The following is a 26,833-nucleotide window of genomic DNA, read 5'->3' on the forward strand; positions in this document are numbered from 1 at the left end:
CTCGGCCGAAATTTTCCCCTTCCCGTTTCCCGTATGTATATTAGTTCTGTAATTACTTTAGATACCATAGTAAAAAAATACGAATTAAATTTTTTCATACAAAACTTGTTTTTGCTCTATTTCATTCGTTTTATAAGCTGAAGTTATATAAACTAATTACAGGCATAGATATATCTCATGTCATTGTATATGCAAAGTTTCATTACAATCCAAAACGTAGTTTTAAAATGAGAACGAAACTTCATTTGTATGGGAAGAGGAAATTCGGCCGAGCTTGCTTCGGACTCGTAATAACAACCGTAACATTTATATTAATCAGACAACCTGTTAACCAAACGATATTTGTCACAATTTGGGGAACTGTTAATTTAATGAAATAGTTAATCGCATGCTGTTAGTACGTCGCTTTGTCATTTTAATAGGATTTTGCTGCGGACAGGGGATTGGCGATGGCGCAGTGGACGCGAACACAGTGGGATCAACGCTTTTAATTAAGATCTTTTTTAATTCAATGTTAATACTTTACGTAGAAAATGTCCGCCCGGACGGACATTTTGGAGTGTCGAAGTCCTAAAAGACCTGTCCGCACTCGTGTGTACCCAACTACCCAACTTTACTGTGCTTACAAGACTATCATTGTGATACACTGTGTAGGTATTGTGAGACTATCACAATTGATAGTCTTGTAAGCACATGCTATTTTATTTACACTAAACTAAATAGATCTGTCTATCATGTCTAACTATGGCTTAGAACCAGATAGATTTTTTATATAATACTATGCTGTCTGCAGTCGAAACTTATAATATCATTTACCCGGTTGTATTTTTATTAACTAAGGAGTTAATAACAAGTAACATAACGACAATAAATAAAGCCTTTAAGTAAAAATTTTAAACTACAATTAAAAACTAAACTTACAAATAAATTATAAATAGAAAATTTGCCCCAATTTGCCAGTTGTATACTTATGAAGCCATAAATTCTACCTGAATGTGTATGGGTATATATGTCGATATTGTATTTTTTTTTCATGAAAAGTACCTATAGTAACATAATAAAAATATTACCTACTGTGAGCTGTGTTTATCGTAAATAAGTTTGGCAACTATTCCATCACCCAATTAGGTCGGCACATAAAGGCCACACTGATGGACTTTTTAAATCACCAGCATCAAAACAATGAAAAACAATTTATTCTCGCTGACATTTAATGGTCGAATTAAACAGTGCCGGGGAATTTGCATGGAAAGATACAATACACGACACGTTCATTGTTACTTTTACAAAGGACACGAAAAATACAAGCAGATTTTGGAATATGTGAAGTTAGATTAGGAAATGGGGTTGTAATTGCTGAATACCATTACTAAAGGAACGCTTTTGAGTAGTACAAAACACGAATAATGCTATACACTGCGAAGAAATGCGTTGAGGACAGGGCTACCTCAAAAAATAACAATCGTCGTCATGTGCCTCTCTATCGCAAGAATATGGAAGAGCGATAGATAGGGAGGTAACGAAATTTAAATTTTCGTTCTTCGCGTCTGGTTTTTGTAGGCAAAGTTTTGATTATTGATTGGTGTGTTTTAATTGCGCCCGCGTAAAACCATAAATGAATGATGGCCTTTTGATTAGTTTACGCATACCTAAAACAAATACCGATAAATAATTTGAAACACATTATAGGATCATTATTTTTGTAAGAGCCTCATAGAACTGTTGATATTTTATTTAAGCCTTTTTTGTGTGCACCAAATTCGCAAATGAGTCTAAAATTAAATTGGTAGCGTAGTGGAACCAATGATCGACACTTTTAGGAGATAGTGGGGTTCTCTATAAAATAAAGAGTTATTTAGATATCATTAAGCCAAAAGTACCGATTGAGTATGGTAAAGTATATTCTTGAGACTTATCGAGGGTGTATTATTTTTATTGACTATACACAAGCTAGAAGAAAATCCAAAAAAAGGAAAAAGGGTATACATTCCCAATCACCGACACTGAATCTCCAGTAACCAACACCCAGTTATCGACATTACCAGTTACCATTACAGTTATCGACTATTAATTACCCGTAAGTACATCTGCCAAATCACCACATTGATACCAGGATACCTTAGTCGGTAATTAAATAAAATTAACTATTCATTCATTGTCTACAGTATTAATACACTTTAGCACGAATGTTAAGTGTATTAATTATACAATTCGTACACACACATAATTAGTATACGAAGTCTGTGCGTAAAAGGGAACAGTCGTGGATTAAAAGGGAACCAAAACATTCTCTGACTCTTCTGTTTCCGCACAGACTTGCGAACTTCGCTGTTTGCGGTTGGCCCTCTGGTAGGTCTACTTAGATTAGTCTGTTTCTAATATATACCAATCAGGCAAATCAAAAGGAATCATATAAGCTTTTCAAATGAAAAATGTTTAAAAAATACTATAGACACGTGTCGATTATTGGAACAGTCACGTGTGTGAAAACCAGTAATCGACAACAACAATTTGTACCAAAATAGTAATAACAAAAATAAATCCCATAGTTTTTATAATAACCCGTAAAAACATCAAATTCGGATAAACCACATTACATTGGGATTATTAACAAAAAAATACTATTCCTTAAGAATTTCTATAAGAAATTCTTGTATTTTCACCAGATCTCTACCCGCACTGGATTTTCACGTTGCCATTTTCAAACAAAAAGACGGATTTCGCTCAAATTTCAATGGATGCCAGTCAACAGTGTGCTGTCTAGGGCAAAGTGTTGCAAAATTAAAAAATCGGTTTCCTACCTATTACCTTAGGTCAAAAAAAGTGTCGGTTATTGGTTATTGTCGGTCATTGGTGCCTGTACGTTACTCGAGGTGCTTATTTAAATCTTTGTATTGAAAACTTTGAATGTCTGTCCAAAAATAAAGTTCAGAAACATGACACTGGATCTGATTTGAAGTTTCTTCAAACTTTGAAATCAGAAATTATTAAAAGAACACCGGCTAGTTCAAACTTTTACATAACGAGGTCGTCTTTAATTAATATAATTAACGGATTGTAATCTTGAATCTTTTGCCGTCGACTTACTACAAACAAATTATGTACCTAACAGCAAATAAACAGAAGTACATGTAAGATTTTAATTGACTTTATTTTGATAAGATCATGTTAATTTGTTCGTTTAGCTATTTTTTTTTCTATCACTTGCGGATTCGAGCAAAAGAGAGGTAAATAGAAGAATCAATGATATTTGCGGTAGATTGTCAGTCCCAAGAAGTAAAATATTCCCATATCTGGAAAATACGTTTGCGGTTATAAAGGATGACACACGATAGGATGCTCCGGGTCCGGCTCAAGGCGTCCAAACTTCATTTTCTTTGACGGGTGATTGACCTTATGATTTCTACAGAAAACTGAAGAAAGTGTCGGACGCCTCGGCCCAAACCCGCCGTTAGCATTTAGTTAAAGTTTTCCCCTTTTTTTATATAAAAAAGCCAATATTTTTTAATTATATTTTTTTTTATCATAAAATTATCTTTCTTTTCTTCAAAATTTCAGTTCTTCAAAATGCCAACACACTACACAATCTCTCAAAATATGTCACTTTCAACCCCCCGCGGTTGATCTCTCAAAGGCACTTTACGACATTTTTCACTCAAATTCCGGAGTTTTATGTGCAAAGTCAATCATCGTCAGAGGTCCGGCCCAATCTATGCCCTGGGGACAAAGTTGGAAGAGGAGGAATTCTTAAATAATATTGGAACCGTTGGGATCAGACTAGAAATGTATTGGTTCATGTCCACATGTTCTACTAATGCTAAGCTACATAAGTGTGTATGCAACGTATATATAGGCTTTTATTTCAGATTGATTATTTATGTTACAAATGAATAGACTATATTCATTTTTGTTTTTGTGTACATATATACGATACGTTTACTTCACAACCGTAGAAACATAAAACGATCTTCCTCATCAGTTAGCAGCATACGGTAGTGACATCTATTTGAAAGTAACTGCGCGGATAAAAATGATTCAGTCAAAAGTGGGGACAGTCGGAGTCAAGTGAGGTAACTGCGGATAGGAGGGATAACATTAGACAAACAAAGTATTCCCCAATTATAAACATGGTTGACAACAGTGTACTTTTTACAATCTTTGAATCAGGATTTACCACTCGTATGGTCAATTTCTCAACTGGCTAGATTAGGACCTAGTCAAAAAATATTGTCTGTTACCTCATCTGTTCCCAGTTATCCCACTTTACTGTATATTAAAGCCAGGGATAGACTATTAGGCGACAAATGACATTGCGCGCCTTACATTCGATGTCGCCAGACACGTCGAGCGAAGTCCGCGATACATCACCTGACGTTGCTGGCGACACGTATCGTGAGATATTTCTCGCCTAGTCTATCCCTGACTTAACTGTCATATTTTGCGATGCTGAATACGCCCGTGAAAGTTTCTCGTCTAGAGAATTATCGGGGGTTTGCAGCCTTCACAAGTTTGAGCTGGATTACATTAAACAGCTTTGCTATCAAAACAAACTGGACAAGAGCGCCTTGTTAAGGGATTTGAGATTAAGTATGACTTTATTATTTTGTTAATGTATAAGTAAATAAGTTTTGTTCTTTATTTATACAAACTTTTGTTGTGGGCCTTCATCATCAAGACATTCTAACACGTTCGAACTCATAAAGGTAACATTATTTTATAACAGAGTGAATCGTTTAGCTCTAGCCCACACACAAATAATACATGACCTCGTACAAGATATAGGGTGGGCCAATGATAAATGCATTTTTTAATACAGTTGCTCAAAAAGTGCTACTTTTCGTGGCTGTTTAGCGTGCGGAAAGTTAGTTTTCGCGAACTAGTGCTTTCTACTATTCCAATTTTTTTAAATTTATACTTGTTCCAATTCATGACTACTTATTGATGAGTGTTAATATTAGTTTCCTTTAAACGTCGTAATCAACATAAAAACCTACTGTTAATGTAAGAATATGAAAAATATGCATATTTCATATTTTATTACTTACCTCTTCATAATTATAAGTATTATAACATGTTTATTTTTTAATGTTCAAAAACCGTTCTTAATAAGTTGTCTGAATGGAACGGAACACCTGTCAAAGAAGAGGCGTTTTTTCTTACTGCAAGAATGTTTTAAGTTTCCAAAGGCAACATTCCATATTGTTTTTATAAATATAAGATTCACAAATAATCGTAAATAACGATATTTAGGTAATAATAGTACAATGTTTTATATTTACAATTGTTTCTGTCTTATAGAACATGCATTTGAAAAAAAACTCATTGAAGTGAGTTTAATAATAATAACAAAATCCATTCTAGTCGAATAAAAGCAAAAAAACACCTCTTCATAATGTCAATGTCAATAATGTCACAGAATTAATAATATAAAAATTTCGAATTCCTTACTTGTTGTTTTTCTTATTTTTTCGCAACTGTATTAAAAAACGACGTTCGATACACGTGCGGAAATGTCATTCTTCACGAGTACCGACATTTCGACTCGGGACGAGTAATGACATACTTTCCGCACTAGCATCGAAATGTACTATTAACGAAAGACGTTAATACGAAAAGAGAATTTATCACTGGCCCACCCCATAGTTTTTTTTTGTCCAAAAATCGTTAAGGAGGTGAAATAGTTTGGTAGTGTCATGAATAGCAAACGGTAAAAAGCTAAAAAAACGGAGTATCGGATGGCGGAGGAAAAATTGGAAAATATTAAAATATCCATTTTTGCATCTTGCACTTGCATTACCTGCCCTTATTGTACACTGTTACCACTAAAACTACCAAGTTCCAGCCACATTCCCGTCCCATTATCATTTTAACGCGTGTTATTACATCAAGGATGCCCATAAATAATGTATCTTAATGTCACCGGGGTGGCCACATTTTCAAACAGGCTATGCATTATATATGGCAACACTTTTACTAAGGCGTATCCGCTTTGGTTTAGTTTGGTGTTAGGCGGAGGGCTAGCCAAGCGCGAGTCAAATTCGCGCCCCAAGCGTTCCGTACTGCGCATATTTAAACAATATTTTGACTTGGAACGCGAGTGAATATAATCAGAAATGATAGAATTTACGATATTACTCTAAATTATAGTACATACATGGATCGCCTTTGGTGTACAGACGCAGAACTATAGTACAAGTGTCTAAATGCAAAGGCCAAAGTCTGAGATCCGCGTAGGGCCAAAGGCCCGGAGCGTCCGACAGGTCCGACAGCAAACTATTTATGAGCCCTTTAATTTGATACATAACACGATATATTATGTATAGTTTGACAAAGGACTGTCTCATTTCAAACATAGATAGAGATAATCATCTTTCATCTTTGTCTTACGCTAGTACTAGCACCCAAAAGAAAAGGATGAGTATAGTTTTTTTGTTCTTTTCGTCCAAATTGCCGCAGTGTCTTAAGTCAAAAGTCTTTGACCAGTGTGTGTTGCCAGTGATGACATACGGATCTGAGACGTGGGCGCTAACGATGGGCCTCATAAGAAGGCTCAAGGTCACGCAAAGGGCAATGGAGAGAGCTATGCTCGGGGTTTCTCTGCGTGATAGAGTCAGAAATGATGATATCCGCAGTAGAACTAGGGTCACCGATATAGCTCGCAGAATTGCAAACCTTAAGTGGCAGTGGGCGGGGCACATTGCTCGCAGAACTGATGGCCGGTGGGGCCGGAAGGTTCTGGAGTGGCGTCCGCGTACCGGAAGACGAACTGCCGGTAGGCCTCCAACGAGGTGGAGCGACGACCTGGTGAAAGTCGCGGGAATTCGGTGGTTGCGAGCGGCACAGGATCGGTCGGAGTGGCGAGCCTTGGGGGAGGCCTATGTCCAGCAGTGGACGTCTATCGGCTGACATGATGATGATGATGATGATGATGATTTACTGACAATTTGGTTTGACCAACTATAGTTTGCAAAACTTTTTTTTTCTCAATTTTCTCATTATCAAATATGACTAGGTAACAACAGGCGGTCTTATCGCTAAAAAGCGATCTCTTCTAAACAACCTTTGGTTAGCGGGAAATGTGACACATATAAAAATATGAATGTTTCTAGTAATTACCTATATGTAGAGCGTCCCTAAGATACAGCTAGTTATGTAATTTAATCTAATAAACGAATTTTTATTTGTAATTTTATTTATTTAATTTACTTTGCCCTTTTTATCCATTTTCCGGGACCTGCTTTTAGTCTATTTGGGGCAAATAGGATAATGGAGAGCGGGCTCGCTTTCAAATCGATTTTACTAAAAGCCGCGTGAATATTTTAGCTTGTAGTTTGGGTCAGTTAAGGAATTAGCAAAACCGCGGTTTAAAAAAAGTTTCGTTCCGTTCAGTGACTACACCACTGCCTTAAAAATAATCAAAAATACTAAAATATAAATAAACTGTTTAATTACCTAATAAAATCACCTAATAATAATTTAAAATGGTTGATTAAATTTATTTTCACATATATTTTTACAGTTTTTGCATTGTACCGGTTAAACTGTTTGTGTTATGAGTAGAGATAAGTTCGCCTTTGTACTACATAATGACGAATGTTATTTTCCTGTTTTGTTTTGATCACTTTTAAGTCAGTTTACTGAAACACTAATCATCGATTTATAATTATTTATTAAACCACTCTACTTTATACTTAACTATACTATTTATACTCTTTTTACTAGTATTGAACTCTAAAAATATTTTGGTGGTAACTACTGGGACAAAAAACCCAGTAGTTACCACCAAATCGAGTTGGCGGTAACTACTGGGAGTTAATTTTTCCAGCGGTAAAAGGTGGGAAAAAAATTCCCAGTAGTTACCACTGGTAACAACTTGGTGGTAACTAGTGGGAATAATCCGTTCTCAATCAACAAGAAGTGAATATAGTCAAGTCGAAGTTTGTGAAGTGAAGTTGAAACAAAGGTTTTGTCCTGTACAATGAGAGCTATGGAAATCTCTCTTGTTCTGATAGCTCCGTCACATTTTGGTCTGCATTGAACATTATTGCCGTAAAGATTAATATTGATAAGGTAATTTACATCAAGAATAATTTTGGATAATATTGGTATACTCTTGCGGTAAATGTTCATGTCTGATGAGACAAACAGTTTACTTCGCGCATTTTTACTCAGTTATGTGGTATGGAACAATAACATGGGGAAACGTAACAGATGCATTGAATACACGTTCTATTAATTGCTTGATATGAATTTGTGGTATGATTACTACTTATTAACTTACTTTTAATTATGCGTCCAACGACCCAGAATCCACGCAGTGTAAATTCATCTAATCGCGTCAAAAGTAAGATGGTTTCGACAGGAAATTATTTTATTAAAATACTTGATAATCCCTGAAATCTGATGATGCATTAAGGTTTATTGACAACTCATATTTCTACTCAATAATGGCGTACGGGAAAATAACGTGGGGAAACAACATATTTATTTCATTTATTTAAACTTTATTGCACGATATAAAATTGTTCAAACGGCGGACTTAATGCCTTAAGGCATTCTCTAGCAGTCAACCATTGGGTCAAACAGAAACTTGTAGTTAGTGCAGGATTGTAAATATTGAGCTGAAATATATGAAACACAAAATCCAGTTACCTATGTAGATTCTAGTTATTTGAAAACATGAACTCCGGTTTGTGTGAAATTTACAACTTAGTTTTGCCAAAGTTGTGCAGTGAAGCCTCAATCGGAACAAAGGATCGTGGACAATGGAAGTTATGGAAATCTACGTTGCCTTGTTCTGATAGCGCGGAGTGCGGTTATCGTATCTTACCGTAATGCATATTGAACGTTGATGCCTGGATTTATACTAGTTGCATTTATTTTTTGGGCGTTTTCTTAAATAAATATTGAAAAACCTGATTCTTTCAAATCTGGACATTCTTGGGCTCATTCTACTCAGAATCGACAGCATTCTTCTTCCTGCCATTAAAATGTTTTCACTTGTATGTGCGTGACATAGTGGAATGTACAATTTTCATACAATTTTTTGGTACCCTTCATTTAATCATCAGGATTGAAAATGCTACTGATTCTGAGTTGAAAGAACCCAAAAGCACCAGGATCTGTGAGAATCAGGTTCACAAAAATGGCAAAAATTTTGAAAATAATACACAAAATAGTTCTTTACCTATAAATGGTAGAATAGTATAGTATTAGAAATGTGCAGTCAAGCGTGAGTCGGATTTAATTACTTAGTTATTGATCCGACCCCTACGGGTTTTTTAAAGACATTTCACTCACATTTTACATACACTGCCGGATTTATATTTTTTTAATACACGTGTGTAATTTAGATTTTAATTTGACATGTATTTTTGAACTTTACAATTTTAATATATAGTAAGTAAGTTTGTAAATAATTATTGTTAAGTATGTAACTATCTATCTAAACAGTCAATAATAATAAATGCATTTATTTTATGGACACCGGATCTATCTACTACACCTAAATTGCTTAAGAAAATAGTCGAGTGCTAGACCTAAACTAGTTAAGAAAAAAAAAACTATGTATAATCAATTTTGTACTCTGAAAAAAAGGGACACATTTATATTACAACTTTTTCGCTTGTACTGATTTAATTATACATTAAAATTAGGAAAGCATGATTATGAATATTCTCAACTTACACAGGCTAATCAAACGCCCTCAACGTCCACAACGACGAGCGAAAAAAATGTGACACAACGTCGGTCACACAGTAAATTAATATTTTTTTCTTACTAGTATGTTTCTAATATTGTTAGACTGTATTTACCACAAACAGTTTAGTTAGGTAACTATTTCTGTTCTAAGACCATCTCTTATTTTAACACGTTAACTTTTTCGATGCGAGTATCAGAAGTTTTTCCATAAGTTGGCGGCCTATTACAGTTTGGTTCACACTTCATTATACTGTTTATTTTTCGTGGGCATAGTTTTGGGTTAGCCTTTTAGGTCGTGGTACAAGTGAGGAAAATGTTGATTTTTTTTTTCAACTAATTACCTATATACTCGTACAATCAAGTATCTCAAGAGACTAGATTATTAAAATCGTAGGTAAAGGGGTCCTTCAAAAGCTTTTGTAAGATTTTGACGGATTGGCAAAGTGAATGTCAGATGGCGAAGACTGTTACCGAGCATAACAGTAACTTCTTACTATCCACCGGAACGGGCGATGTATAAATTACACTAGTTCGAGTGGTATTCAGATTTCATATTTTAAAGTTACAGTTATATTTTCAGCATTACATCTAACGCGCACCAATCACGACGAACGTCATTATCAAACTTTTAACAGATTTACCCCCATGTTCCTAAATCTATCTACTCTTTAACTACATTAATAAAACTTGACCAGAATAGTTTATTTTGGCCATGTGATCGTCTAGTGCTAATAATACATTGGTACCTTAGTACCCATCGTCTTTTACGTGCAGACTGATTAGATTTGGATTTGTGAGGGACGAGGGAAAAACGAGGTATAGCAAACCCTAGTGTCTGTGGTCTTGCCTCCCTCCGCTGTATGGGTCGTACAGACGAATAATAAAAAATAAATAAGCTATTCAAGATGTCCACAAAAGATGTGTCATCTGCTTGGCTCATGTTCTGAGGCAGCTCACAAAAACTAAACAGCGCCCACAAGTTCACCTCCGATTCCAAATGCTGAGGTTGCTTGAAGCAGTACGCACCGCCAGCCGATTTAGACACTGGTGGCAACTGCATCAGGTCGCCAAACAGTAGGATATTGACACCGCCGAAGAAATCATCAGTCATTTTCAGCTGCTGCAACCTGAGATGTACATTACGCAGTGTAGTGTACGGAACCATAGAAATCTCATCTACGATGAGCGAATGCACTCCACTCCATCTTTGCCTTTCCCTTTGAAGGCGTTCACCGGTTAAAAGACGCATCGTTTCATTTCTGCCCTTTTCGATGGGAAGGGCAAATGTGGAGTGCAATGTAGCGCCCCCAATTAGCCTTGCAGCTACCCCAGTTGTCGCTGTAACCTTTACAGTTTTACTAATTGAGTTATTGGTGAGGCGATAAATCTGTTCTATTATGAGTTTGAGGGTGAAAGTTTTCCCTGTACTAGTGACAAAGATCCGCAAAGGCTCATGGTTGTGTTCGGTATGCAGCAGCTGATCAGAAACTTTTTTGAACAATTCTCGTTGTTGTATGTTCATGGAGGTAACAGCTGCTGCATACTGTTGGTCAGGCATGGAACGCACCTCAGCCTCATCGACCTCTTCTAATTCAAACCCTTCATTTTCATGCATTTGATTCAAGTCAACAATTTCACCTACATTTGCGGTACTAGAAGCTGCGTTTGCGTCAGCCGCCAAATTTCCAGCAACGACGCGTGAAATTGCTTGCTGAATTTCTTGCTCCCATCTTGCCATATCTTCTGCACTATTACCCTCTTGCAGAGGTCGAAGTTGTTCTTTTTTTGCGAAAAATGCCTCTTTGGCCGTATTATGCCCCTCTTTCAATTCTCTTTCAGAACGGAATGGAACATGCGCCGCCAGAAGAGAGTAGTAATAGCCTTCGGGGTCGGAATTTGGTTTATAGTACCTAGTACGCAACACAGCGGGTCGGTTTCGCTTCTTCATCTTTCCTCGGTTATCGAGCAGCGTGATTGTTCGCTGTGGTGCGTTATCCTCTGCAGCATCCTCGTAGGCGTCAGCATCCTGATCATCCTCGGTGATGTTGTTGCGCGTCACAGGCTCATACCATACTGCAAATTCTCCTAAGCTTAATTGCTCCAATATAAGCGGTCTAGACATATAGCGGTCGAATATATTTTGGTATGGTTCACTGGCACCGTCATCCACCCTCAACATCCGATAATGTTCTTCCGGGACGCATGTATTAACGAAAACCACTTTTCGAGAGGAATCACGCATTTTAATGTGACATAACCGCACTGCTGCCTCACATGCTGAAACTTCCCTGTGTGTCAATATTGCGTTTTGCATAGCAAACACTTGCTTAGCCATACTGCCGCCCTTCTCCTGTACTCGCTTCATGGCATCGCTAATACTTTTAGAAACTTCTGCTGGCTCGGACTTTGATATGTACTTGGTAATATAGTACGCAATACCCGTTGCGGTGCCGCAAGGTTGAATATCTATATTACCTTTCCACATGCGAAGCATACGTGGGTTGTAATTATTTATGTCCTCTTCACCTTCTTGTCTCTTCAGTACATAAAAACGGCCGCCGTTGCGTATTTCCTCATCTTCGTCCAATATTCGAGATCTAGGTGCAGTAGGCCTCTAAAACCCAAACCGACAGAAATTTGCACCGTTTTTGTAGCAGGTGTGAGTGTGCTTATGCATCTGCACCCGCAGTACTAGTTCACGCATTTCCGGGTCAGTGTTGTTATCGGGTAGAGCGCAAGACACAACTTGATCCAGAAGCGCAATCCCTTCCTCCGTATCGAATGACGGTATGTCGGCACACCACACTACCATGTGCACGTGAGGACTCCCACGCAGTTGGAATTCGATGCGCCACCAAAAATCAACAACGGGCCGAGACAATAGAGGGTCATCAGGTTTCAGTTGGGTGAAAAAGGTGTTTAATCGAAGCATAAATTGTCTGCACAATGTAACCGGATACGATTCGACGAGACGAAGTTTTTCCGGGAAAGAAAGCTCTGACACAGGAATGCCGGGACGCCCATCTGCCACCAAGAGCGCCGTCAATATGTCTGGCCAGTGCAAATCATTACATGACAAAGTTATGTAAAAATGAGGAGCCCCTAAATTTCGCACCATGGCGGCCATTAGATCTGTAAACGCCTTAATGCCAGTAAGATTGCGTTCCACGGACATTACGCATTACGAGGTGAACATTTTGAACGACATTAGCAGGTTCTGCTCCATTTTGTCGCAACCGACCGCACACAGAGACATTTTGCTGGGCTTTGTAAAGCTCAACCATTGAGAGAGCGAAAAACAGGTACTCATTTGCTTGGAATCTCTTGTCATGGCTCATAACGCGTGACTGAAAATAGTCTAGAGTCGTTATGGGTACTTGTCGGTGTTCTCGAAATCCATTTTTACCATCTGGAAATATTTTTACCCAAGCTAGCTCTTCCGCTCTCTGTTCCCTGAGAATACTTATTGGAGGAGCTGTTTTGCGCTTCAACTCTCGTACAAGAATACAGCGGCCTACGTTAACGTTAGGTAAGACGGTGTTTATTTCCGGTACGTCAGTATCAATGGGCATCAAGCTGGTGGTTATGATTTCTCCGTCATTTAAACTGTCCAGAATGTCGACACCAACCTGAATACTCTCATTATTGTCGCAATTAACTGCAATCCCCGACGCAGGCGCGACAGATATTTCGGCGGGAGTCACAGCGCTTTCAGATGATATTTCAGTTATAGAAAACTGCAAATTTCTTGCGCTGCGTACGTCCAATACGACCAACAGATGACGACACAGTAGTTGTTCTAATGCAAACTGCATAAGAATTGCAGTTCCTCTATCGCCAGCTACAAAACCTTTAGGCCCGCGCGAGTGTGAATCAAAGAGATAGTATTCTGCGCCACGTTTCATTATAGCTACAGCATATCCGGTCTGACAAGTAACAATTCCTGATTCTGAGCTCCCAAAGAAATGATGTACGGCGTCATCTAAGCTACTAAAAGATTCTGGTAGCATTGTTTCTGGAGCGTCAGGTCTGATAAGTCCAATTACGACATCCGGCTCTATGCGTATATTGATAGTTAACCCACTAACAGTCAAATACGGCAACAGCTCCTCAGTATTTAGATAGTTGGGTCTATGGGGCAAACGCGCCATGCACTGTATGAAGTAACCATCGCCGGCCAACAACGCTCGATCTATTTCTGAGTTCGAAAAATGTAATCTTGAGCGTTGCGAGGGTTTAAAGGCACGAGAGTTAAACAAATTTTGCCACACACAATTTTTCACCACACTAACACAAGGAAAATACTAACTGTAAAATATCAAAGAAAATCAAAGCAAATAAATTCAAAACGAATGTTATTAAATGTATATCATTCAATATCATCATTTAAAAGTCAATTCTACCAGCCAACATAAGTAAACTACTCAGCATTTGATTACTTTGCCCCACATGTGGATAAAACTCAACTTGAATTTTCAAAAACCAAGAGAGCCTTTACCACCTGGAGTTGTGAAAAAATATAAAACTCAATAAAGGATCCCACAATAACGCTGAAAATTCCAATCTAAATCACTTGATTTACAATGATTACACGTGGTCTTGACGTGGTCGTTCCTGTTAGAGCTGTCCCGGCATTTTTGCAAGGCTCACTTCCCACCACTTAGTTTATATAGACACTAGTTTTACGAAAACGACTACCGTCTGGCCTTCCATCTTTAAGAGGCAACAGAGTATTATTGTGACTAGTCGTTTCCTCACGATGTTTCACCGAAAAGCGTTTGGTAAATGTCAAATGATATTTCGTTCATAAATTTCAAGAAACTCTTTGTTATCAGTTGGAGTTTAATTTAAACCCGCGAACTTCAATTTAAAGTTGCATGCTTTACCGCTAGAACAACGCTTACCATACATAATGTAACAGTCGCAATAACACCTGAATGTTTACGAGCATAATTATATTTATGTTTGTATGAAAAAAATTGTAAGTACTGTGCAAATTGGCGTCTTTACAAAACCTAGCAAATTAGCACCCTAGCGAATTCTAGGGCGCTAATTATTGCTTTCGTCAACAAGTGCAACATACTTCAAAAACAGGAGGAGGTTCTCGATTCGTTGGAATCTTTTTTAGGGTCCCGTACGCAAGGCGACAAACTGTGCCTCCGCTGTCCGTCTGTCTGTCTGTTCGTCCGTTCATAACGCAGTAGATTAGAAAGAATCACTAGTGCTCGTCATTCTGAGTAGAAAATAACTTAACATTTCGGGGAATTTAATTATAACATAACATGAACTTAAAGCAATAAAATAAAAACCCTTACCGGATTTAACATAAAAAGCTAAAATGGACTACAATTAAGGCTTTTTTATACCGATTGATGTTATGCAACCACCGCAGCGTATTGGCGCTTTAAACTCTAATGGAGTAAGAATTCACTATCTAGTCTAACTACTTCTCTTGACTTGCCTCTGTTTTATTTCATTCTTACAAATACATAAGTCAAAATGACAGACCAAATAAAACAAACGATTAAACGATGTCGTGATTGTTTCACCGGATGGTCTCACCGGAAGATCAGCGCTGGAAGTCGCCAGCAACATGCTGAGGTGAGACCATTTCGTGGCACTTTTTAGGGTTCCGTACCCAAAAGGTAAAAACGGGACCCTATTACTAAGACTCCGCTGTCCGTCTGTCCGTCTGTCTGTTTGTCACCAAGCTGTATCTCATGAACCGTGATAGCTGGACAGTAGAAATTTTCACAGATGTATTTCTGTTGCCGCTATAACAACAAATACTAAAAAGTACGGAACCCTCGGTGCGCGAGTCCGACTCGCACTTGGCCGGTTTTTTCTTTCTATGTTTCTCTGTTTTGTATAATTTTCTATTTTTGTATTTGTGCTAACGAATAAATTATTTCTATTCTATTCTATTCTAATAGCTAATCGATGCTTGTAGCGCGTTTTTGAATGACGTCATTGATGTTTCTTATCTTACATAACATTGGTAATTACCTAAGGTATTCATATTTCTATAGAAAAATACAGTGCAAATTAGCATGTTCGTGCATACAGGGTCCCGTACCCAAAAGTTAACGGAATCTTATTACTTTGCCTCCGCTGTCTGTATTTCTATCACAAGGCTGTATCTCGTAAGAAAGCTACGATGTAAACATAGCCGGTATTTATGTAATCATATCTAACAACAATAAATAATAAAAATTAAATTAATAATTAAGTGGAGTCACCGTTCGTACAAGAAGCATATTTTTTTCTCTAACTGGGTACTTATAAAATAAAATAAAATAAAAATAAAAAAGCCTTTTTTATTTCTTGCATACAAAAAAGAGAACAATAATGTTGTTTCTAAGTGTAAGGAGTTGGTTGTTAGTAGTTAGTTTTTTACATATTTTGTGTTTTTTTACCTATCTTAATTTCTAGAATGTTAGTATTTTTAGTATTTATAATTTCATGTTAAGATTATTAAGTATATTTATTTGTTGTAATTTTTTTTTAATCTTCTGCAAGAACCCCAGGTTGGGTGAAGGCCTCCTCCAAAGACGCCCAAATAGTTCGGTCTTGTGTATGAAATTTTTGTGTTCTTCTATTGACATTCCGCCTCTTCTCACTTCCGATATACCTATTACATTGTACTTGATTTCTTTTATTGATTCTTCTAATTCAATTCAGCGGTCATATGACGAAAGTGTTCTGACGTTGTATGTTGCAATCTGTATTTGTTGAAATTGAAATTCTTTGTTCTTGACCATACATACCGATATCGATAAATACACACCAGAAAAACCAGAAAAATGGAACAAGTACTATCCACACTCCGCGAGATACAAAAGGAGCTCAACGAACAAAAAACAACAATTCGAGAGAGTGGTGAAAAAGTTACTGAGCAAGTGACCCAAAATATCAATATAATCATTGAAGAGAAATTCGAAAAATGGGAAGGAAAGTACGATACTCTTAAGGAAAAAGTGGATACACAAGAAAAAAGACTATGTATTCTGGAGAAACAGGCGAGGTAAAGGCTCGCTGGCGCAAGCGCGTTGTGCGGTCGTGTGCGCGTGCGTTATCTCGCAGTCATCATGACGTCGATGTTAAAGTGCAATAGTTGCAATATAGTAGTCAACGAGTTGCTAGCGTTTGTGCAAAACAAGCTGTCTTTGATGGACGAGGACAGTTTGTACAGGATTTGTGTGTCTTCGTTCTCCACCGAAGACATAACTAAATCGAAAGGCCTATTGTTCGCGGCTACGGATACGAGTGTAAACAAGATCAACAGAAGAGGTGATAAAAAAGAACAGCGCGATATGGAGGACATTATAGCGCTTCTCAAATGCACGGAAACAGAAAAAATACCGGTCTTTGTGGCTCGTGACCTTCACCGGCTGCCTCCGGTAACGTTTGATTCAGTTGACGTTACTTGTTTGCTGAGGGACATCAACCAACTAAAATCAGATTTAAAGACCATCAAATTAAATTATGTCACAAATGACCAGTTAGACGAAGTGAAGAAAGAAATTGGCCAAACAAAGAATCATGTTCGCAGGATGACATCGCCGTTTTCAAACGTCAATCATTCAATTTCAAATCTGAACGTCAACTGTAAGAGAGGTGCCTGCGTAGATAGCGGTCCGATGGGGTTCTCGCATTTTGAAATCGACGAATCGCGGAGAACCGATGACAACCTGTCTCACGTAAGCAGCGGGGAAAACATCCTACTATCCCTCTCCCCCCCGCATGTACCGCTCAGTGAAGTATTAACGAGCTCCCACTCTAATGCAGCGAATCCCGAGGTGCATTCTCTCTCGACGACACTTGACGTTTCTAAGCAGTCGACCGACTGCGCGGGCGCGGACGGAATCGGACAAAATGCGGCCCCGGCCCCGTCTCCTTCTAAACCTGGGCGTGCGAGCGAGACACTGATAACGGAGAGTTGCGATGACAGCAAGATGGCGGCCAGTTGCCAAAACGTAAACAACGACCTGGCCGGCGTAGTTAGACAAGATAACTTGAGTATTTTAAATCCTCAACTAGTAAAATCGCCAAAATCGGTACAGAGTGAGATTGAGTGTAGACCGACTATGGCGGAGGTTGTGAAAGACGGCGTCTGGGAACAGGCGTTATCGCGTAAACGAGTGGCAAAACAAAGGAAAAATCAAAATCGCTTTGTGGGACAGCGGGGCAAAGCCGAAGCCCTGCAGCAAGGGAAATTCAGAGCAGCGGAGCTGACGATACCTTTGTTTATATCTAATGTTCACAAGGATACTTTGGAGGATGACATCGTTGAACACATTAGAGCGAAAACAAATACTACAATCAAGTTATTGAAGATTAACATGCAAGACAAACAAAAGAGCCATAATGCCTACAAATTATACGTGCCGAACGATAAAATGAGAATATTTCTAGACGCCAAGACTTGGCCTGAAGGCATTATATTTCGTCGTTTTGTGCATTTCAAGCACAGAAATATAAACAGAGGCAACTCTGAGGGAGCTAACACTGTGACGTAATATTAATGGGAAATAGTAGAACATGTACATTTATAAGTTTTAATTGTAAGAGCGTAAAAAGATCGGTAGATAGCATACGTGAATTATGTGCCTTTGCGGATATCATCGGAATCCAGGAGACGTGGCTGCTCCCAAATGACATACCGTTTCTTTCCACTATACATGAGGACTTCGCGTATACAGCTACATCGGCAGTTGACACCTCAGCGGGGATGCTCAGAGGAAGACCCCACGGCGGCGTCGCGTTGCTATGGAGAAAGAGTCTGTTTCCATCGGCGAGTGTAGTGGCGTGTAACAACAACAGGATTTGTGGTATTCAAATTAATGTAGGCTCTAAGCGCGTTGTGATATTCAGTGTGTATATGCCAACCGATTCCGCTGAAAATTTGCCAATCTTTGTGGAGTGTGTGAGTACTTTACATGCTATTATTGAGGACAGCGAAGTAGAAGCCGCTTATGTATTAGGGGATTTCAATGCCCACCCTAATGAACCCTTTCACAATGAACTTATGAGTTTGTGTGAGGACAGTCAGTGGATTTGTGCAGACCAAGAAATGCTTGGGCTCGACACCGGTACTTATACATATGTGAGTGATAGTCATGGATGTGAGCGTTGGCTGGACCACTGTGTTGTGACCCAGGCGGCCTGGTCTACTATTTCTAAAATATATGTAATGCATAATGTTTACTGGTCTGACCATTTTCCGCTAGTCATTGAATGTAACTTGGATGTGACCCATTCAAAAATATATAATTGTAATGTTGACAGGTCAAAAGTTTTCTGGGGTGACAAACAACCTAGTGATATTATTAAATATGAATGTAAATGTAATGATTTGCTAAAAGGTATTGACTTTCCTACACAGCTCAGTGAATGTGCAGATAGCTGTTGTTATGTCAGTAATGACAACCTGCATAGGGAAGTTATTAATAAGTTGTATAGTGACATCATTTGTGCCCTTAGTTCGGCCTCGGTGTTATGTACAAGTGACTCGCAAAATAGGAAAAATAAACACATTATGGGTTGGAATAAACATGTGGGTGAGGCTCACAGAGAGGCCAGGCTTAGATTTCAGACCTGGGTGGCTAGTGGAAAACCCCGTTCTGGCCAATTATACGAGTCCATGTGTGTAAGTCGCAAAGTTTTTAAAGCTAGATTAAAGTGGTGCCAGCAACACCAGGACCAAATTAAATTGGACCGGTTGGCTTCTTATCATGGTAAAAATGATTTTCGCAATTTTTGGAAGAGTACTAACAGATTAAATTATAGGCCAGGGCTCTCTGTGAGTATTGAAAATGATCCTGTAAAAATAGCTAACTTGTTTATGAATCATTTTTCTGTCAAGTCTCCCCTTAGTGCAGAACCCAGAAGGGAGGTGGCATGGTCAGCTGGGTCCGAGTGTACTACCAAAATTACAGCAAATCTAGTAAGTAAAATAATTAAAAATATGAGGAGGGGCAAGTCCCCTGGGCATGACGGGCTGAGCATTGAGCATCTGCAACATGCCGGGCCACACCTGCCCAGGGTTCTTGCCATGCTCTTCTCACTTTGTATTAGCCATGCTTACCTGCCACCCGATATGATTCGCACTATGGTTGTTCCTATTGTAAAAAATAAGACAGGAGACATAGCGAAGCTGGCCAATTATAGGCCAATTTCTCTGGCAACTGTAGTAGCTAAGGTGTTCGACGCGGTGCTTGATGCTGAGTTAGATAGATATATACGAATCAGTGATGCGCAGTTTGGGTTTCGACCTAAACTATCTACTGAGAGCGCGATACTGGGCCTCAAGCACACCGTCGAATACTATACACAGCGGAAGACTCCTATATATGCATGTTTCCTGGATCTATCCAAGGCGTTCGATCTGGTTAATTATGAGCTCTTGTGGGCCAAGTTAGAAAAGGCGGGGGTCCCTATGGATATTGTGCATATACTTAGGAGTTGGTACTTGTGTCAAGTTAATGTTGTCAGATGGGGTAAAGAAGTGTCAGAGGAATACAGGTTGGAGTGCGGAGTGAGACAGGGTGGGAGAACGTCTCCTAAGCTCTTCAACCTGTACATTAATGCTCTCATCGAGGAGCTCAGCAGCATACATGTCGGCTGCCATATTAGCGGAGTATGTATGAATAATATTAGCTATGCTGACGACATGGTGCTGTTGAGTCCCTCGCCGGGAGGACTTGAAATACTGCTGAAGGTGTGTGAGAAGTATGCATGTAAACATGGCCTCAAATATAACGCTCTTAAAAGTGAACTTATGGTTTTTAAGTCTGGGACGAAATGTCCATCTGTTGTACCGCCGTTATATCTAAATGGCACACCCCTTAAACGAGTGACATGTGTCAAATATTTAGGCCACTTTGTCGATGAAAATCTGCGTGACGACGCAGATATAGATAGGGAACGTAGGGCGCTGGCGATAAGAGCGAATATGATAGCACATAGGTTCAGAGGTTGTACAGCTCAGGTCAAAATAACTCTCTTTAGAGCCTACTGTACCTCTATTTATACCTGCAGCTTGTGGGCTAATTATTCGCAAAGATCGATCAGCGCCCTTCGGGTACAGTTCAACAACGCCTTCAGGGTGCTGTTGCGTCTGCCTCGCTTCTGCAGCGCGTCAGGCATGTTCGCGGACGCGCAGGTAGACGGTTTCTTTGCCACAATAAGAAAGCGCGCCGCCGCGACGCGTCGCAGAGTGCTTGGCAGTAGCAACAGTATCCTGAGTGTAATAGCGGGTAGGCTCGATAGTCGCTATATGCAGCACTGGTCGAGCCTGCATCGTTCCCTAGCTAAGTATGTATTGTAGTTGTAGATATCTAGTAAGTTAAGTAATAATTAATTGTATCTAACATAGTTTTAAGTTCCTGCATGTTCGACTAACCTGTTATGGATTTCTGTGGTCCGAAATAAATGATTTTTATTTTTATTTTATTTTATTTATTTTAAAGGAACCTAATATTTTTTGGAATTGAAGAAGACAAATTACCATACTCGGAACAGGAGAGTGCCATCATATCATTTATCAGAGAACATTTCAAAATTGAACTGGACCGCAGGGATATTCAGGCACATAGAAGAATAGGCGTAAAAAAGGACAAACCCCTCCCCATAAGGGTAATATTCTCAACACTTGGTACAAAAATCAATATTCTTAAAAATAAGAAAATGCTAAACAACACTGGGTATTACATCACTGAAGACTTCCCACCAAACATTTTAGAAAAAAGGAGAGAGCTACAAAATCAAATAAAACTGGAAAATGCGAACGGGAACAAAGCCTTCATCAAATGTGACAAGTTAGTAATCGTTGGAAAATCCATAGACACAACTACCAGCAAAAAAAGGAACCTACAAATATCACCAGAGAACAACCAACGGTAGTATGATCATAGAACACAGGTCTCAAAGAAAAATAAAACTCAACCTGTGAGTTCGCCTTTACAAAGACCACAAAGTGTATCGGAACCAGTTCTAAAGCCAGGAATATTAAACTTTTTGGTAAACAAAAATCCTAACAACAAAGAAAAACAAGACACTCATAGCAATTAGCACGCCCCCCCCTCTACACAAAAAATACTTTACATAAATCAAGAGCAGAAAAAACACAATAACTGGGTTCTTATGGTATGATAATAAGTAAAGTATAGTATCTAGTAGGTAAACTGCATGTATTGTATGTATACCTATATATGGGACAGAATCAGAGAGGTAAGCATTTTAGGTTTTCAAATATCTGAGAAATTAAGTTTTCTTTTGAAGAAAACTAACAAGTGGAGTCCGTTGTGCCATTTCACATGAACCTTTCCAACACAAGCCTTATTGAACGTACTGTGGGACGTGGGACTAAATAGGTCGAACTGTGTAAGATTATCTACTACTGTATTTATTTATTACTAGCTTTTGCCCGCGACTTCGTCTGCGTGAAGTTAGTAATTTGCGTAGCATATTTTTTTACCCAATCTGCTTTTTATCGATTCCCCATACAAACTTCCACCCCCTTTTCGCCCCCTTAAAGGATGATTTCTGTTTGTGGAGACCGGTCTGTTTAAGTTTACACGGGCTTCATTTTACCTATGTAACTTTACTTTTGAGTGGCATTAACGTGAGGCACTTCATTCGGTTCTTGTCTGTGTGTCTGATTTAATATCTTGTCTTTTTATTAATTATAAACAATAATTCAAGTCTTTGAGACCCTTTATATCTCTGGATAATTTGATGATCTTTTTTATTATTATATACATTTTATCTCTGACACCTAGAGACTTTTACATCTCTAAACAATTTTAGTACTTCTGTTATTTGTATAGTTTTTATTAGTTTTTTTTTTCTTGTGTAATTTAACATTTATATTTATGTAATTGTTTTTTGTAATTTTGGATTAATTTTATTGTTTGTAAAAATTGACATGTAAAAGTGCCCCTGTGGCCTATTTGCTGAATAAATGTTTGATGTTTGATGTTTGATTTCTGGGATACCCTATGTCCTTCTCCGGGACTCAAAACTATCTCTATACTAAATTTCAACTAAATCGATTCAGCGGTTTAACAGTGAAAAGGTAACAGGCAGACAGACAGACAGACACACTTTCGCATTTATAATATTATAGTATGGATTTAAACTGCATAAAAAAATCCTGACATGGGTGATTGGAGTTAAGGAAAAACATTAAGATTTTTTTTCTTCTTGGTGCTGAATCCTCGGAATGCGTGGCCCACTCGCACTTGTCCCGGTTTATTTACCTACAGCATGATATCATCATTTTGCTTTCCTCGTGGGTCCAAACTGTGCACAAATTCAGTATGATTATGATATTTATGACAATGTTACCTATGTCAGTACTTGTGATTATTTTGATGTGTTGCTTCTTAGCATTATACTATGTAAGTTTTTTTTTTATAGGGTGAAATTGAAGTGGTTTTAAATAAATTTATAACTTATATTTATTAACAAGTTTTAACATTTACAATATAACGGAGTAATTATGCATTAAAATATTTTTATACCTGTTGCCAAGTTTTTAACTATTATTAGTAGATTGTTAACCAAGGGTTGAAAGGCATCCATCTCTGTCGAAGTAGTTTGGCGCTCGAACGCAGTGAGATGATGATGATGATGTTGATGTAGATTTGTTTTTATAGTAAAATAAATAATGTTAAAAATATAATTTTGAATAGTAGTTAAAAGTTTGCGTTCGTATTTTCTGTTATGAATATACTACAAATATAGTGTAATACTGTGCTATTTCGATATGCCCGATGTAGATTTGTTTTATAGTGAGTAGTAGTAGTAGTAGTAAATCACTTTATTGTACAAAACAAAAATTGATAACATGAAATTCATATAAATTTAGGTACAAAGGCGAGCTTATCCCTATAAGGGATTTCTTCCAGCTAACCTTAGAGTAAATGAGTGGAAAATTCGAATTAGATAGATAGACAAACTTACAGAACGTACAATAATATTTAAGAAGGAAAACTACAATATTAACGTCTACGAATAACTAAAATACATCAATTGCATTATGCAATAAAATAAATATGTACTAGCATACATAAATATATAGTACTAAATAAATATTAAATAAATATATATATATATATATATATATAATATATAAATAATATATATATATATTAGCACTCAACCAAATCACAGTTCGTGGGAAAGCCAAAGCTTTTTCAGATTAACTTTGAGTGATGCTACAGACCGGGACCGTTTGAGCGACAGGGGCAACTCGTTCCACAACTTCACCGCGCGCACTGTGAATGAATTTGCGTACGTTCGAGACTTATTCGAAGGGATAGCAAGCGTAAGATTAGCACTAGAACGTAAGCGGTGATCACTTCCTTCAGCCAGATAGTTAAATCTCTCGGATCAAATATAATGTTAAAAATATTATTTTGAATAGTGTAGTTAATACCCGACAACTTTTCGTAGTCTCTGTCGTAAATATACTACCTAATTAGTGTTATATTTTGCTATTTCGAGACCTTCATATTTACGTTATTAAGCAGTATATACGTGGAAGCTTGTAATTTGCATTTAGTAGATAAGTCTGTTAACCTATATATTTTAGGCAGTAAGCATCCCGAATAAAATAAAATAAAAACACAAATTTCTCAATATTGTAATATAGAAAAATTATACACATGAAAAATATTTTAAAAAAATTCTTAAAGAAATTATTTTCAAAATGGCTGTCTTGGGGTTAGATATCAAGATATTACGTATTATTTATCGTATATTGTACAAAAAAATATCAGTAAGGTACATATATCGTATCTGAAGATTACAATCTTGATATTTTGTGTCAAAAACAAAACAAACTATACCAACCGATGAAAAGGCGCAGTTAAAGGGTTAAAGAGGTATTTCCCGTTCGATATATGGATATTACGTATCATTTTATGATTAATATATACCGTATCTGCAGTATTGTTCCATAAGTCTCGTGAAATAGGTATTGAAGTAGAACTGTGTCACTTTGTAAAATTGAAAAATTAAAAAAAAAATGTTAATGATATTATTTTCAAAATTGCTTTCTTGGAGTTAGACATGAGGATATCACGTATCATTTGTGGTATATTGTACAAAAAAAAATCAGCCATATCGTGTCTGGAGGAGCCCAAACTTGGTATGTTTCGAAAATTCTTTTTGTTTTAATTTTAAAAAAATGCCCGAAATGTAATGATGTGATATATTTTTAGAATCACCTCAAAAAGCCCTTTCGTATGATACCACATACGATAGGTTTTGAAATTTTATTTACATACAAAAAATAATAATGTTTTACTACTCCCCCCCCAGCAAATTTTTTTTAGGAACTGCGGGTGAAAAATTACGTTTCGACCCGCAGTTCCTAAAAAAATTTTGCTGGGGGGGGAGTGGTATTCGTGTGCCAAACGGCTAACATGTACATCGATTTGCGGTATTCCTTTGAAATTGGGGTCGAGCGGCTTCCGCTAGAAGCGACGGTCTGAGCTCCCATGTGAACCATGCGAACCATGCGAAACATACTTGGGCGTCCCCCCTAAGCGACGACACAGCGCTACTAACATGCGCGTAGCGACGTCGAATACGGTTCACTGACCGGGCGTCGCCAAGAAGTATCAGGAGGGCCGACCCCAAATAGGGAATGCGCCAGGAGAATGATAAGTAATTAAAGTACCTAATAGACCTACGGCCATCATTTTTAGGGTTCCGTACCCAAAGAGTAAAAACGGGACCCTATTACCAAAGATAGATATAACTCCGTAATAGATGTTTACAGTCTAAGGAAAAAACGTGCCTCGAAAATCAAGAAAATTTGATTCTCGTTCAGAGGGCGCCACTAGTTTTGGCCTACACTCGTATAGAGGGCGTTGTCTGTTTCGTTTGTTATTTAACAATTTTAACGCATATCAGTGAAAGAACATGGGTCAAAAACATACAAATAATAAATGCATTTAAAAAAAAAATATCTATATTTAAATACATTTTATCGTATTTTTATAAATCTTAATTTTTAGTTTTAAAGTGTGTCGACAGATGGCAGTGAATTTACTGGGGTTACAAAATTTACTACGACAGTACCGCTCTAGTATAAGTTACTCTATGCTATTACTAAGACTCCGCTGTCCGTCTGTCCGTCTGTCTGTCTGTCTGTCACCAAGCTGTATCTCATGAACTGTGATAGCTAGACAGTTGAAATTTTCACAGATGATGTATTTCTGTTGCCGCTATAACAAAAAATACTAAAAACAGAATAATATAAATATTTAAATGGGGCTCCCATACAACAAACGTGATTTTTTTGCTGTTTTTTTTCCTAATGGTACGGAACCCTTCGTGCGCGAGTCCGACTCGGACTTGGCCGGTTTTTTTCCTTAGGACTTACTTGCAATCGGAGATTTTACATGTTGTGAAGATAAATAAAGACACCCTTTTTCCATTTTGTTTCCACCCATGCAGTTGCTCTGGGACGGGAACGCAGAGGAGTACACCACTTTTCTGCATTAGAGCAGCAGAAACGTATCACTTTTTGCGCACTTTTTAGAACAACACCGACCCACTTTCAGAGCATGAGATATTAAATAACATTGTATTTTTACAATGCTTTGAGGGCCGCCTAATTATATAGAGTATTTCCTGGACTACATAATATCCCGCACTAAGTACATAACATAACTAGAATGCAGTCAAGGTGTATAATGAATGACATGGATTTAAGCAATTTAAAAAATGTACTGATAAGTCGAGGCTGTAAGGTAGGTAATAAATAAGTTAATTTTTAGTTGCAGAAAAAAAGACGAAGATATTTGGATTTGATATCTACAGTACCCACATATAAAGGTGGACTGCCTGTGATTGGGCACCTATACAAGCTAAGCGGGGGAAGTGAACGTAAGTTGTTCTTCACATTTAATGTGAATTCGCACGTCGCTCCGGTGTGCGAGCGGGACATCGGCTATATACGCACATAGCGCTATCACGCTCATACACTGGAGCGACGTTAAAATTTGTACCATTGAACTTTCGACTGACGCCTTGGACTCTATTTTTACCCGACTGCCAAAGGAGGAGGGTAATGTTTTTCGAGTGTATGTAAGTATGTATATATGTATGTATG

At 37.9% G+C, this 26,833-nt stretch overlaps 1 protein-coding gene across 1 annotated transcript in view; it reads left to right on the forward strand.

Moving 5' to 3' along the window:
* The first annotated feature begins 17,780 nt into the window (after positions 1 to 17,780).
* LOC134750752 (uncharacterized) overlaps positions 17,781 to 26,833 on the forward strand; it is a 28,726-nt gene continuing 19,673 nt past the window's right edge. Inside the window, exons 1-3 of the mRNA XM_063685994.1 lie at positions 17,781 to 20,433; positions 20,743 to 20,866; positions 26,499 to 26,607. Coding sequence (XP_063542064.1) covers positions 18,227 to 20,433; positions 20,743 to 20,866; positions 26,499 to 26,607 — 2,440 coding nt within the window. The 5' untranslated portion in view covers positions 17,781 to 18,226. The remainder of the gene's footprint in view (positions 20,434 to 20,742; positions 20,867 to 26,498; positions 26,608 to 26,833) is intronic.

The sequence above is a fragment of the Cydia strobilella genome, chromosome 20 (genome assembly GCF_947568885.1).
Source record: "Cydia strobilella chromosome 20, ilCydStro3.1, whole genome shotgun sequence".
Lineage (NCBI taxonomy): Eukaryota > Metazoa > Arthropoda > Insecta > Lepidoptera > Tortricidae > Cydia > Cydia strobilella.